This window comes from Paecilomyces variotii (assembly GCF_004022145.1).
Source record: "Paecilomyces variotii strain CBS 101075 chromosome Unknown C8Q69scaffold_2, whole genome shotgun sequence".
Taxonomy (NCBI): Eukaryota; Fungi; Ascomycota; class Eurotiomycetes; order Eurotiales; family Thermoascaceae; genus Paecilomyces; species Paecilomyces variotii.
In genome coordinates this window covers 3101147-3112274 of record NW_021167141.1, presented here as the reverse complement: position 1 = coordinate 3112274, position 11128 = coordinate 3101147, and the positions used below count along the sequence as shown (strand labels likewise).

At 48.9% G+C, this 11128-nt stretch overlaps 4 protein-coding genes across 4 annotated transcripts; 1 reads left to right on the top strand and 3 right to left on the bottom strand.

The window, feature by feature from the left end:
- Positions 1-494: 494 nt before the first annotated feature.
- Positions 495-1989, bottom strand: C8Q69DRAFT_458484 (putative proteasome component Pup3). Its single transcript, XM_028629990.1, has 4 exons — positions 1750-1989; positions 1673-1691; positions 1148-1602; positions 495-1070 (listed from the first exon to the last, which is right to left on the bottom strand). Exons 1-4 carry the CDS (start codon positions 1750-1752, stop codon positions 927-929), a joined length of 621 nt encoding a protein of 206 aa, XP_028487947.1. The 5' UTR covers positions 1753-1989; the 3' UTR covers positions 495-926.
- A 221-nt stretch (positions 1990-2210) lies between these two features.
- Positions 2211-3836, top strand: C8Q69DRAFT_442461 (putative UBX domain protein; the record flags this gene model as incomplete). The annotated part of the gene is made up of 2 exons (XM_028628837.1): positions 2211-2347; positions 2432-3836. The coding sequence occupies 2 exons, from the start codon at positions 2211-2213 to the stop codon at positions 3834-3836; spliced, it is 1542 nt and encodes a 513-aa protein (XP_028487946.1).
- A 686-nt stretch (positions 3837-4522) lies between these two features.
- Positions 4523-5436, bottom strand: C8Q69DRAFT_504944 (60S ribosomal protein L36; the record flags this gene model as incomplete). The annotated part of the gene is made up of 3 exons (XM_028632654.1): positions 4523-4603; positions 4849-5034; positions 5389-5436. 3 exons carry the CDS (start codon positions 5434-5436, stop codon positions 4523-4525), a joined length of 315 nt encoding a protein of 104 aa, XP_028487945.1.
- A 238-nt stretch (positions 5437-5674) lies between these two features.
- On the bottom strand, positions 5675-11022 carry C8Q69DRAFT_166314 (abc transporter). Its single transcript, XM_028625723.1, has 3 exons — positions 10534-11022; positions 7846-10481; positions 5675-7796 (listed from the first exon to the last, which is right to left on the bottom strand). Exons 1-3 carry the CDS (start codon positions 10629-10631, stop codon positions 6073-6075), a joined length of 4458 nt encoding a protein of 1485 aa, XP_028487944.1. The 5' UTR covers positions 10632-11022; the 3' UTR covers positions 5675-6072.
- Positions 11023-11128: the final 106 nt, after the last annotated feature.

Below are 11128 nucleotides of genomic sequence, written 5' to 3'. Positions count from 1 at the left end.
TTCTTTTTTGTTTGCCATATCTGGTGTGACTTGCTCTGCCATACGCGTTTAGTAAAACATTTGCAGGCCATAATTCTGTTCAGAGATTTGGACCACTATATTATTCCTGAAACATTTAATGCCTGAGAAGGGGATATATAAGAGAATGTGTATGATGATGGGTAGTCTGGGATTCCCTAAGTTATAATAGGCCAGTACACGTCTCACGCTTATTGCCATAATTTCTCTCTAGCCAGGAGCATCTACAGTCCAAGATTAGAGATACGAATTGGCAAACGGAGATTTTCTCAGATATCAGAAGCAGAAAACATAAAGAGATCTGAAACACCACTATGGACCCAAATCGTCTAGGTCGCTTAGAGAATATCTAGGTGGGGACATGGTTTGGATTTCAGTAAGAAGGCTGGGTACTGGGAACTAGTCGGGCTCTGGTGACCGAAAGATGGGCATCAAGGTCGACTCTGATGGAGAAGGTAATATGATTAAGCTATTTCCCTGTCAAATATATTACTTGGAGACCGACAGGATTGTATAACAGCCGTCTAGGTTCGACGTGGAAATGAAGGCACACCAACGTGATCCCGTATATCTTCAAGGCGCAAAAATTAGATGAAAATAAGGGAACATGACGGCATAAACTCCTCAATGGCTTTCGAGGGTCTGTACCAACGTTGAATTCTCTTAAGATCTTGCCAATGTTCCTAATGCTGCACACATTCACAGAGACAAGACCGACTCAACTAATCAACCATGAATACGCCTATTTCTTATTCGCGCTATAACCTAACAGGAATCCTACTTGGTTGGCTCAGAGACTCTTGTAGAGGGCTAGATGCTCATTAAATGGAACTCGATTTTTCTTTCTTGAAACCGGCACAAGGCGTAAAAAAGGTAACATAGCGTCCGTGACTCCTGTCCCCGTGCGTCTAATCCTGTCGTCCCTTCAATAACCGCTTGGTAACCTTGTCCTTCTCTATGATGTACACATGGGCGCCCCAGCCAGAAAGCGCATCTCTGTCGACGGCATTTAGGAGAGCTTGAGATATGGTTTCGAAGAGTTCCTCGGGTTCCTTGATATAAACAGTTAGCCAAGGTCTCTGGAAACATGTTATATCAAGAAGAGTTCATAGAAATCGGTCTGACATACCAGGTCAGGCTCCCACAGACCCTCGCAGGTACCGAACAGCTGATCACTGGCTGTTCCACTGACAATGAAATCCTTCGCGAAATCGATACATCCGATGCTGTCGAAGCCGCAGATGAACGGCTTCCCCGTTGTGGGGTTGATTCCAGCAATGACAGGGCTGACAAACCACGGACCAAACCGTCGCTCGTATAGACTAGAGCTGACCAGGTTGGCCAGCGTCTGTGGAGAGATATTCCGCTCCTCTCGTAGTCGGTATAGGTTCACCTTGTAGCGGAAGAGCTCTGAAACGGTAGTGACATCGGTCGCGAGGCCTGTCAGACCGAGGTAGGTGGAAGGGGCGTAGTTGAAGATCTTGGGGAAGTTGTTGGATACGGTGAGTGCCTGCATGCCCAGACGGAGATCGCAGGCGATGGCGACGCAGTCCTTGCCCACCATGGCAACGCAGGCACCGCCATCTGTGGAGAGACGATCAGTATCATTAAGGATATCGCAATACTCATAGAGAGCAGAGGGGGAGAGCCATACTGATGTCGAAGGGAGAGCTCTAAAGAGACAGTTAGCGTCAATGCGCTCCTTCAGAACAGGGCGTTCTGGGGTCTTACCATGATGAGTCGTGAATTCTGACCAAGTACCGATACAAGTCCAAACGAAACGAGCTCTCCAGAGCGCAAGAGAGGGTCTGATGGCGGGTATCTAAGGCGTGGTGAGCTGAAGCGGAGGAGGTCGACTTGATGCCCTGGAGCTCTCCAGGTAGCCAGAGAGACACGCGTGAGCCGCCGAGAGCTCGGGCCACCACCAGCTCTCGTCCGGATGACGATTCGCCCGCTGCCTGTTTGCCCGCGACGGAAGAGCATCGAACCAAGAGACAAACTTGACTCTCTTGCCCTACCTTCCCCGCGATAATATAGGCCTACATTTCTCCAGTGAGACGGAAGTGAAAAAGAACGAACTCTCGACTGAATTCTGGAGATTTTCTGCTTAATTCCCAGACTGCTGCAGAGGCAGTTTCACCCCATATACTGCCCCGCCATATTGAATCGAGCCCTCGGGCTACCTACTGGCCATGAGCTCCCACGTCGTGGTGATTGATGCGAGCGCTCGCAGAGCCACTGTGAAGACGACGCCAAATAAGCATCTGGCAGATATCCTCCAGGAAGCCTGCGCCAAACTGAATCTAGATGCCAACCAGTATGGCTTAAAGTAAGTCATTACCATTCCTCTGAGCGGGCATGTTGCTTGACAGATCGGTGATGGGATTCCAGTTGTACTGACTTCTCATAAAAGACGTAAGAGTAAACAACTAGATCTGTCATTGTCTTTTCGTCTTTCTGGCCTGAGCTCTGGGGCCAAGCTTGAGCTTGTCCAAGCGTCACGGTCACCCTCCGTTGTAACTGTCGGTTTACAACTACCGGAATCAGAAGCCCAGGGGGTACCAAATGGGCGTATCCTCGACAAGTTCCCAAGCAACACGACACTATGGCTGGTCCTACGGAAGTTCGAGGCTGGGGTCGCGGGTGATGGAAAAACAAGGAACCTGACAGGCAGGGGAGCACCGGCCACGGACAGCGGCAGTGCGGGCGCTGGGAGACTGTATTATCAGACTCCTGTTCTTCAGATTATGGGCAGAGAACTGTCGTCATTTACAGACCTGCAGAAGTCACTAGCACAGCTGGGCTATAATAGTGGGAATGTCCTCATGAGACTAAGTTTCCGGACAACATCGGAGCCGCTAGAAGAGGCTATGCAGAAGATAGGAGAGTACTTCCAGTCTTTTGAAGACAAGTCTGGTGAGATTGCAGAGGCCGTTGCACCTATCCAGGAAGGACGTACGATTGATGACACGAACCCATCGGTGACGGCACGAGTGTCTCCTACTCCTGACCCAGCTGCGGAAGCAGTTGGTGGCATTCCAGCAGAGCCTGTCTCGCAACCTGCAGCACCCGAGACACCCTCAACAGAACCACCGCAGACCCAGACAGTCTTTTCCAGACCGGTGACAGTCTATCGGCCACCTTCCAGCTCAACTCCACAATCAGCCCAGACCAAATATGATGAGAACGACTATATTCCGTCCGTTGAGCATGCCAAGTCTCACCAAGACCGGTTGAACGCTTCGTCTCGTCCAACTCGTCTCCCGACAGATGCAGAGATCGCTGCCAAAGCAGCAGCTGAACAGCAGCTACTAGCGAGCATCAAAGAAATCGACGTCAAAGTCCGTTTCCCAGACCAAAGTCAGGTGGTAGCGAAGTTCGGGCAAGAAGACACTGGGAAGACCTTGTATGACTTCGTTAGAAGTTGTCTAGATGAGCCATTTACTGCTGAGAAGTTTAATCTGAGCACCCCTGGTGCGCCTGCACTCATTGGTGGTAAGAGGAGCCATTCGAGTATTCCAGATTCAGATACATCTCTCTTGATTCGGGACTTGGGTATGAAGGGACGCATGCTGGTCAACTTCTCATGGGACCCTAACGCCTCCCTCGCTGCTCGCGGCAGCGGGGCGATGCTCTTGAAACCGGAGCTGAGGAGCCAAGCCCAGGATATCAAGGTGGAGGAAATCAAAGCCCTCGAGGAGCCAGAACAACCAAGCAGGTCACTGGGAGGACCGTCCGCGGCAGCAAGCAATGAGACCAAGCGGAAAGGAGGCACAGGAGGCGTGCCCAAGTGGTTGAAGCTGCCTGGCAAGAAATGAAAGAACACAAGACCTGTATTATGATTTACGCTACGTAATGGAATAATGCCATTTCCAACCATCTGCGTAGGTCTCGCTGATGAAGTATGTACGTAGATCTTCCATTTAGAATTCACGTGCATCACATCCATGAAGCATGTCTCGAGAGTAGAATCAACTATTGCACGGTCTGGAGAAGATAGATTCATTAAGATCGATCGAGGAGGCATGTATTTAGGATCGCTAGGCTCAGAAGCACAAGACCTCATTGCTCGACGAAATAGGGTCCAGAAAATGTCCGACGCCAGGCTGTCATACAAACATAGCGTACATCACTTTTTCCATCCCAGAAGCCCGCATATCCCATTTCCTGTTTTCCCTTTTTATCCTCCTTTTTGTCTTTCTTTTCCTGCTCAACCTCATTTTCCAGATGCTCGGTGATTGCAGAAAAAGTCGGATAGGTTAGAGAGCTCCTTTTTGTTTTGTGTTCTTGAAATCGTCTTTTTTTGATTCCATGCCTATTTCCATCTTTGGTCTCGTTTTAGGATATTCCGTTAAAATAAAAGGGACGTTCGATGGATAAAAAAAAACAAAAGGAGAAGAAACATGGGACATGCTGCTGCTCCTCCTCCGATTCTCCGGCCCAAGCGACAACAACAACCACTTTTCACTCCATCCGTGACCTTTTCCGATTAAGGAGCACGAATTTAGTGACCAGCTCTCCTGGCCTCAGCAATGACCTTCTGCATCTCGTCGACCTTGCGCTTGGCACGGCCGAAAGTACCGAGCTGTTGGTGAAAAACACGTTAGTCTTCACTTCACGAACGTCTCTGCCTATGATTGTAAGGGCCGAGTGGTCCGATTGGAAGATACTATGGAGGACTTGACATGGATAATTGTCCAATTACAAGAGACAATGGAACGACAAGCTCCAAGATATCACCCATGTCATATCCACTCCATTGGCAATCGTCGACTAGACCACTCGTTCCCCTCAAATCGGATAAAGCAATTCTTCAGATATCTCACGTACCCTCTTCTTGGCGAGCTTACGAGCACGCTTGTCCTGAGCGTTTCTCAGAAGTTCGACAACACGACGCTCATAGGGGGCGAGACCGGCGACCTCCTTGACGACCTCCCGGACGAAAGCAGTGCGCTTGGAGAGGTGGCCCTTGGTACGGCTGATGCGGCTCTTGGGGGTCTGGTGAGGAGTGGTTTTCTATAATTCCCAAAAGAATACATGTCAGCAATTCCCTTCCTGTGTGTATTTTTCTTCATTGCCAATTCGTCTCTGCAGAAGGGCGTTGGGCCTTTCCATTCCCATGAATATATCGCCGCGTTGGAAATATTTCCTCCGCTAGACACAAGAGGCCGCGAATCCGGCCTGGATGATATTAAAATCAATCCTCAATCTCAGTAATCCACGGGCTGATCGTCCAAGATTCACGTTATGGCTGTGCCGTTGTGCTCTCCTCTTGTGCCATCGCGACGAAAAATTTCCTCAACCGGCGATATTCAACGGGGCTGCTGCAAAACGACATGAGGGATTTCGATGCAGGGAGATATCACATACGTGACCCTTGTTGAGGCCAACAATGAGGCCGGTGCGTTCCTGAGCCATTTCGACGGTTGGCGACGGTGGTTGCTGGATGGAGTTGTCGTCGAAGGTCGATTGTCGTCGATGTGGAAGTCGGGGTCCGTTCGATAAAGTTCGCGAGGTTTTGGTTGGATGAGCCGCCAGTGCGTACGCGAGATCACAGGGCTTAGGGCTTAGGGCTGATGACCTACGCTAGCCGGGGAAGTCGGGCGATTATGTCATCAACCGTAAGGATTGTCCATATTGGATAGACATGCTTGTTATTCCTCGCAAAGTTGTCGTTGACGAGAAATTGTCGAATTATCCTCTTACGATGCAGGAACTATTTGTTTGACTGCAGCTAGTCTACAGGAGTATCAATATCCTGGATTGAATTCAATTTGACTTTTGCCATGCTATAAGCTAGTGTAAGTACTGCAACGAACTACTACTCCGTAGTATCTAAATGCACGCCAGGACCCATGTCCATTCTAATACTTCAGTTTTGAAATCAATAAGTGCAAAGCATACCATCGTGATCAATTCTTAACTTTTGTTCAATTTCCGTTTGCCTTCAGTTTCGTCATGAGCTCATCATACTCTCCCGTGTTCATTAGCATATCCCAGAACACACCCTTACTCTCAATCAAGTCGGCTGGTGAGCCAATCCTATACTTATAGTTAGAATTCTTCCTCTAACACAGCACAACTGGGACAAAGAAGATATACATACTCGAGGATCTCTCCACTTCCCATGACGATGACGCAGTCGTAATCTATAATCGTGCGTAGTCGGTGGGCGATTGCGATAATGGTCGAATCTGGGAATTCGGAACGGATAATCTGCTGGATATGCTCATCTGTGCGGTGATCAACTGATGCTGTCGCTTCATCTAGGAGAACGACTTTCGTCCGACGACTGATCGCCCGTGCCAGCCCAAGAACCTGTCGTTGACCTTGGCTAAAGTTCTCGCCGTTAGACGCAACAGGAGTATTAAGGCTGAGCAGATGAGGATGAGAGTTATCTGTCGAGTCATCGGACTTTGGGACCTCAATCGCTGTGCATGCAGAAAGTGCAGTCTGCAAATCTGTTTCATCTAACTGACCGAACGGGTCAAGATTGGATCGGATATCGCCGGAGAAAAGCACTGGTTCCTGAGGGATGAGACTAATGCTTGTCCGTAGACGATGTAGCGGTATCTCTGTGATATCAATGCCATCAATCATGACTTTCCCAGACACTATATCCGTAAACCGTAGCAGTGACAATCCTAGTGTGCTCTTCCCGCTTCCCGTACGTCCGACTATGGCGATCCGCTGTCCGGGTTTTGCAGTGAAGGTAACATCTTTCAATACATCGGGACCATCAGGATGGTACCGAGCAGTTACGTGCTGGAACTCGACGCAGCCGGAGGTTGGCCATCCAGCGGGAACACTCTTCATGCGTGATTTCTCCTGTTCGGCCACGCTCTCCTCTGGTTCGATCTGTGTGTATTCCTTCACACGCTCGAAAGAGTTCAACTCGACTTCTAGTTCGTTCAATGTTCGAACAAGGACTAGAATAGTCTGACTTAGACCGATAGCATTTGTGAGAGAAAATCCAACCAGACCAGGGGGTCCGGGTTTGAGATAAGCGATGCAGCCAGCTGCAGCTGCAATAGTAGCAGCGCAAAGGTCGGAACGGACAGAGACCCAGCGGTTACAATTATATTGAGCTTCTGATGCCTGCGTATGCGCCGCGAGCTTATCTGCCAGGAGTTCCTGGAAGACACTTTCCATGCCCTGCCTTGCTCTGATAACAGTCATCCCCGCTAGCGTGTCAGTAAAGTGAGTAAAGACAGGTGAATAGTTGATAGCAGTCAAACGCTTGATTGACACTTGTGCGCGTGTATACATTTCTCCGATGATGAAGCCAATACTACATATGATCGCGGCAGGAAGAGCGAATATCGGCATAATGGATGCTATGCTTGCAAGCCGGAAGAAGAAGCGGAGAATGTTATCAGCAGACTGCCTAAGCCAAGTGACCAAAACGGCATCTAGAGATCGCATATCATTTCCAAAGCGGTTTATAGCTCGGCCAATTGGATTCTGATCAAACCATGAGACAGGGGCTGATAGAACTGCTGTAGCAAGTTCAGAGTGCAATCTTCCGGCCGCGACCCATGCACCCCTTTGGTAGATGATGTTGCTGATGAACTGAAGACTTAGGAAAGTGACCACAATGACTGCATAGACGCCGAGATAGAACTTGGAGTTGGACGGTGGCTCGTCTCGTGCGTAAGACCCTGTCCATATAGAGAGCCAATAGGTGATCGAAAAATAGGTGACTTGAACTGTAAGCGACACAAAGATCGCTAAACAGGCATAGGGATAGCCACCGAATAGAAGCATATATCTGAAAACTACACAAAAGTTAGATACTAGGCAGCTGGAATCACATCTCGTACTAACCTAGTGTCCGTGGAATGCGGCCCTTTGCTGACGTCTCTTCAACTAATCGGCCTGGCGTATCCTTCGGATCTTCCATTTTCAGTACCCCAGAAGTACTTTGCACTGATCCAGACTCTATTGGTTCTAGAAGAGGCGGTGATCCTGAATCGTCTTCAACGACAGTGTCAACGGAACACTGGCTGGATTTCAATAACAAACCACCCTCTTCGGACGTCCGCACCGACAAAATGGCTCCACGGTCGAGGTTAACTATCAGGCTTGCATCTCGCAAGGCACTTGGCAGATGAGTGACCAGGATCACCGTCCGACCTTGCAGCATACCGCTGCGGAAGCATCCTTCATAGACTGCGCTGGTAGTGTGTGTGTCCAGAGCAGAGAATACGTCGTCAAGGACCAATGTCGATGCACGAGAGTAAACAGCTCTTGCCAGTGAAACACGCTGTTTTTGACCCCCTGAGAGACTTTGCCCCTTCTCTCCAACGATAGTCTGGTCGCCGCCCGGAAGTTGTCCGATATCTTGTACCAGACCGCACGCGTGGATAACAGAATTATAACGTTCTTCATCGTATGGGGCAAAGAAGAGAATATTATTTCTTATGGTGTCATTCTGAAGCCATGCTGCTTGAGGGACATAAGCTATGTCTCTTGGACACGTTGCTTCGCCTGCCTCTAGGATGGTCTCTCCTAGTAAAGATAGAAGCAGAGATGTCTTTCCGCTGCCTGTTGGTCCTGTAATGACATTCAACTTCCCGTCGAGAAAGCGAACGGTCAAGTCCTGCAGCTTGAATGTCGCTACCGGGGTACGGCGGAAAGTCGCGTTCTTGAACTCAGGCGGTCCAGCTGGGTGATGCTTGATTGGGACAGCTGACTCGAAGAAGTGATCCAGGCGACGAAGAGACTCCATTCCCTGTGACGCATTTCGAATAATATTTGAGAGCCAAACAAACTGAAGACGGAGAGTTTCCATAATGGAGAGGGAAGTGAAGGCTACCGGTGCGTTCAAAGGGATATCGGTGAAGAGAACCACTGTAGAAAACATGGCAAGTAAGCTGACCATCGGTAGAAAGTCTCCAGACACTGCGATGATAGCCACCAGAATATTACGCTTCCACAAGCGTTTTTGTTCGACAGACCGGAGTTCATTGATCTTTTCCGCCATCGCGGGCTCCCAGCCAAAATACTTCAAGGTCCGAATAGAACCTAGGTATTCTGAGATTTTGGACAGCCTAGCATCAGTGGCACGCATGACCTCTCTCTGAATAGAGGAAACACGATTAGACAATACGGCCGGAAGAGGCGTCAATAGAAATAAAGTAAAGACTCCAACCAACGACGGCCAACCAAGCATTCGGTACAGGAGGGTCATTGCTATCGTGACCGAGATTGTCCCAGCGGTCATAACGTAGAAGATATCTCTCGAATTGTAGATGGCGTCCACATCATATGACATGAGACTGGTAATGTTAGACTGGCCAGACCTGGGTGCCTCCTTGGAGGAGGCGTTGGAGGGGTTGCCTTGATCTTTCCCTGTGTGCCTTTCATGTTCTCCACGGTCTTCAGAATTATCATAGATATGGGACCGGAGCGCTGTTTGGTATATTTCCTGTACCAATGACATGTTTAAACGAACGAGGACACGAGTAGCATTGAAGATATACTGTTGATAACAGAGGGACCGGCACATGGGCCCAATGAAGAGCAATGCAATCCAGACAGCAGGATGTATCACAGCCTCTTGCGGCTGTTCAAGATAACTAAGAAGACGTAACATCGCCGATGGTGCCACATATTCTGATACTGCCGTACCAACGGACCAGAATATTAGCACTCTGATGTCCTTCTTCAAAAGCCGACAGAGCGTTAAAAAAGTCTTTCCTCCTTTCAGCCTTGCTGCTGTGATACCATATAACCATTTGAGGGGCGCATCGTAAGAAGGCACTTGAGGAAGGTCTTCCATCTTGAGATCGCGACGGCATCCGCGAAGGATCATGTATGTAGTCCACCCATACGAACAGTAGTAGGACCACCAAGAACAGGTTTCTTCCGGGGAAGCCTTTTCTTTTATGGAGCTCACCCCAACTTCTCTGTCAAGCTGTAAAGCTTGCCGAGGGCGAGGAGCGATGAAAGCCATGAGAACAACGGCAGCCAATAGTACCAGTTGAGCACGCTCAATAAGTCGTGGTCGAGATGGGGAATCAATGGCCGTCATGGGCAGAAGTACCTGAATAGCCTGGAGTATAGTGGCCACTAGGGCCAGGGTATTGAGGTGGTGATAAATGCAACATTTGTATGAGCTTGACTTGCAGACAAAACGAGCCAGGCAAAGGATGAGCATATATCCTAAGAGGAGGCATTTTTCCCAGCTTCCGGAATGACTGACTGATACAATGCTAAGTACGAATGCCGCTGTGACAAACACGCATTGCCCAAATACATATCTGAGAGGTGTAAATTGTCTCACTTCACCTGTAAAAGTCGTGTCTGATAATCGTTGTCTGGTTCGGTTGAGTGGAATAACAAAATCTAGAAACAACCGTCCCATCAGTACAAGCAATGAAATGGCCATGAAACTGATGTGCAAATCGCCCTTTGCTACAAAGGCTGCAGCATGTTGCGTCTTATTCTGCCATGATGTCCTGAACAAGAGTCAGTACGGGCAACAGGACCAGAATGTAAAACCTTTCTCACCTCTCCGGTAATTGCTTTATTAATGATACTGTCGAATCCACCTTCTGTAGGCCCGACACGGCCATAGGGAACTGAAGAGTTCCCCAGAGATTTTCCATCTTGTGCTGATGGCCTACGCCTTGTAGGACAGCGTGGTTGGAGTACACGAGAAGTGAGAGATGACACTTCGATTCCTCATACCGCCATTCAACCGTTCCTTATCTAAGAGGACACTTCTTACTGGATAGGATTTAGTCACAGATGACTATGAAGCTTAGTTGCCGATATGAGCAGCCCGACACCAATTGTTATTCTGCGGGGAAGCTTTCTGCAGGATAGCTAGCAATGAATGGTCCAAAAGTCAAGTAGAAATACGACGATTTCGTTCCTTTTAGATCCGCACGGGCTTCTCGGGCCGTTATGCGGTCTTGCGCCATCGTGGACTACCTATATTGAGCTATCTTTCTAAGCTGCTTTTCAGTTCCCACTCTACACGTCTAATCTCCACCCGATCCGGAAGGTCTTAAGCGAGAACTAATCAGGCTGCACCATTGTAAGGCCGTTCTACGCGCTAATAATTAGCAAGAGATATATTGAAGTGGACTGCGGTCGAAAA

Bases quoted from the DNA above. Each gene is read 5' to 3' on its own strand.
- C8Q69DRAFT_458484 (XM_028629990.1), bottom strand. The intron at 1,071-1,147 runs GTATGTCAGACC...GTTTATATCAAG, and splicing joins GTCTGTGGGAGCCTGACCTG to GAACCCGAGGAACTCTTCGA.
- C8Q69DRAFT_166314 (XM_028625723.1), bottom strand. From the start codon at position 10,631: ATGGAAAATCTCTGGGGAACTCTTCAGTTCCCTATGGCCGTGTCGGGC. The intron at 10,482-10,533 runs GTGAGAAAGGTT...ACTCTTGTTCAG, and splicing joins ATAAAGCAATTACCGGAGAG to GACATCATGGCAGAATAAGA. The intron at 7,797-7,845 runs GTTAGTACGAGA...ACTTTTGTGTAG, and splicing joins CCGCATTCCACGGACACTAG to TTTTCAGATATATGCTTCTA.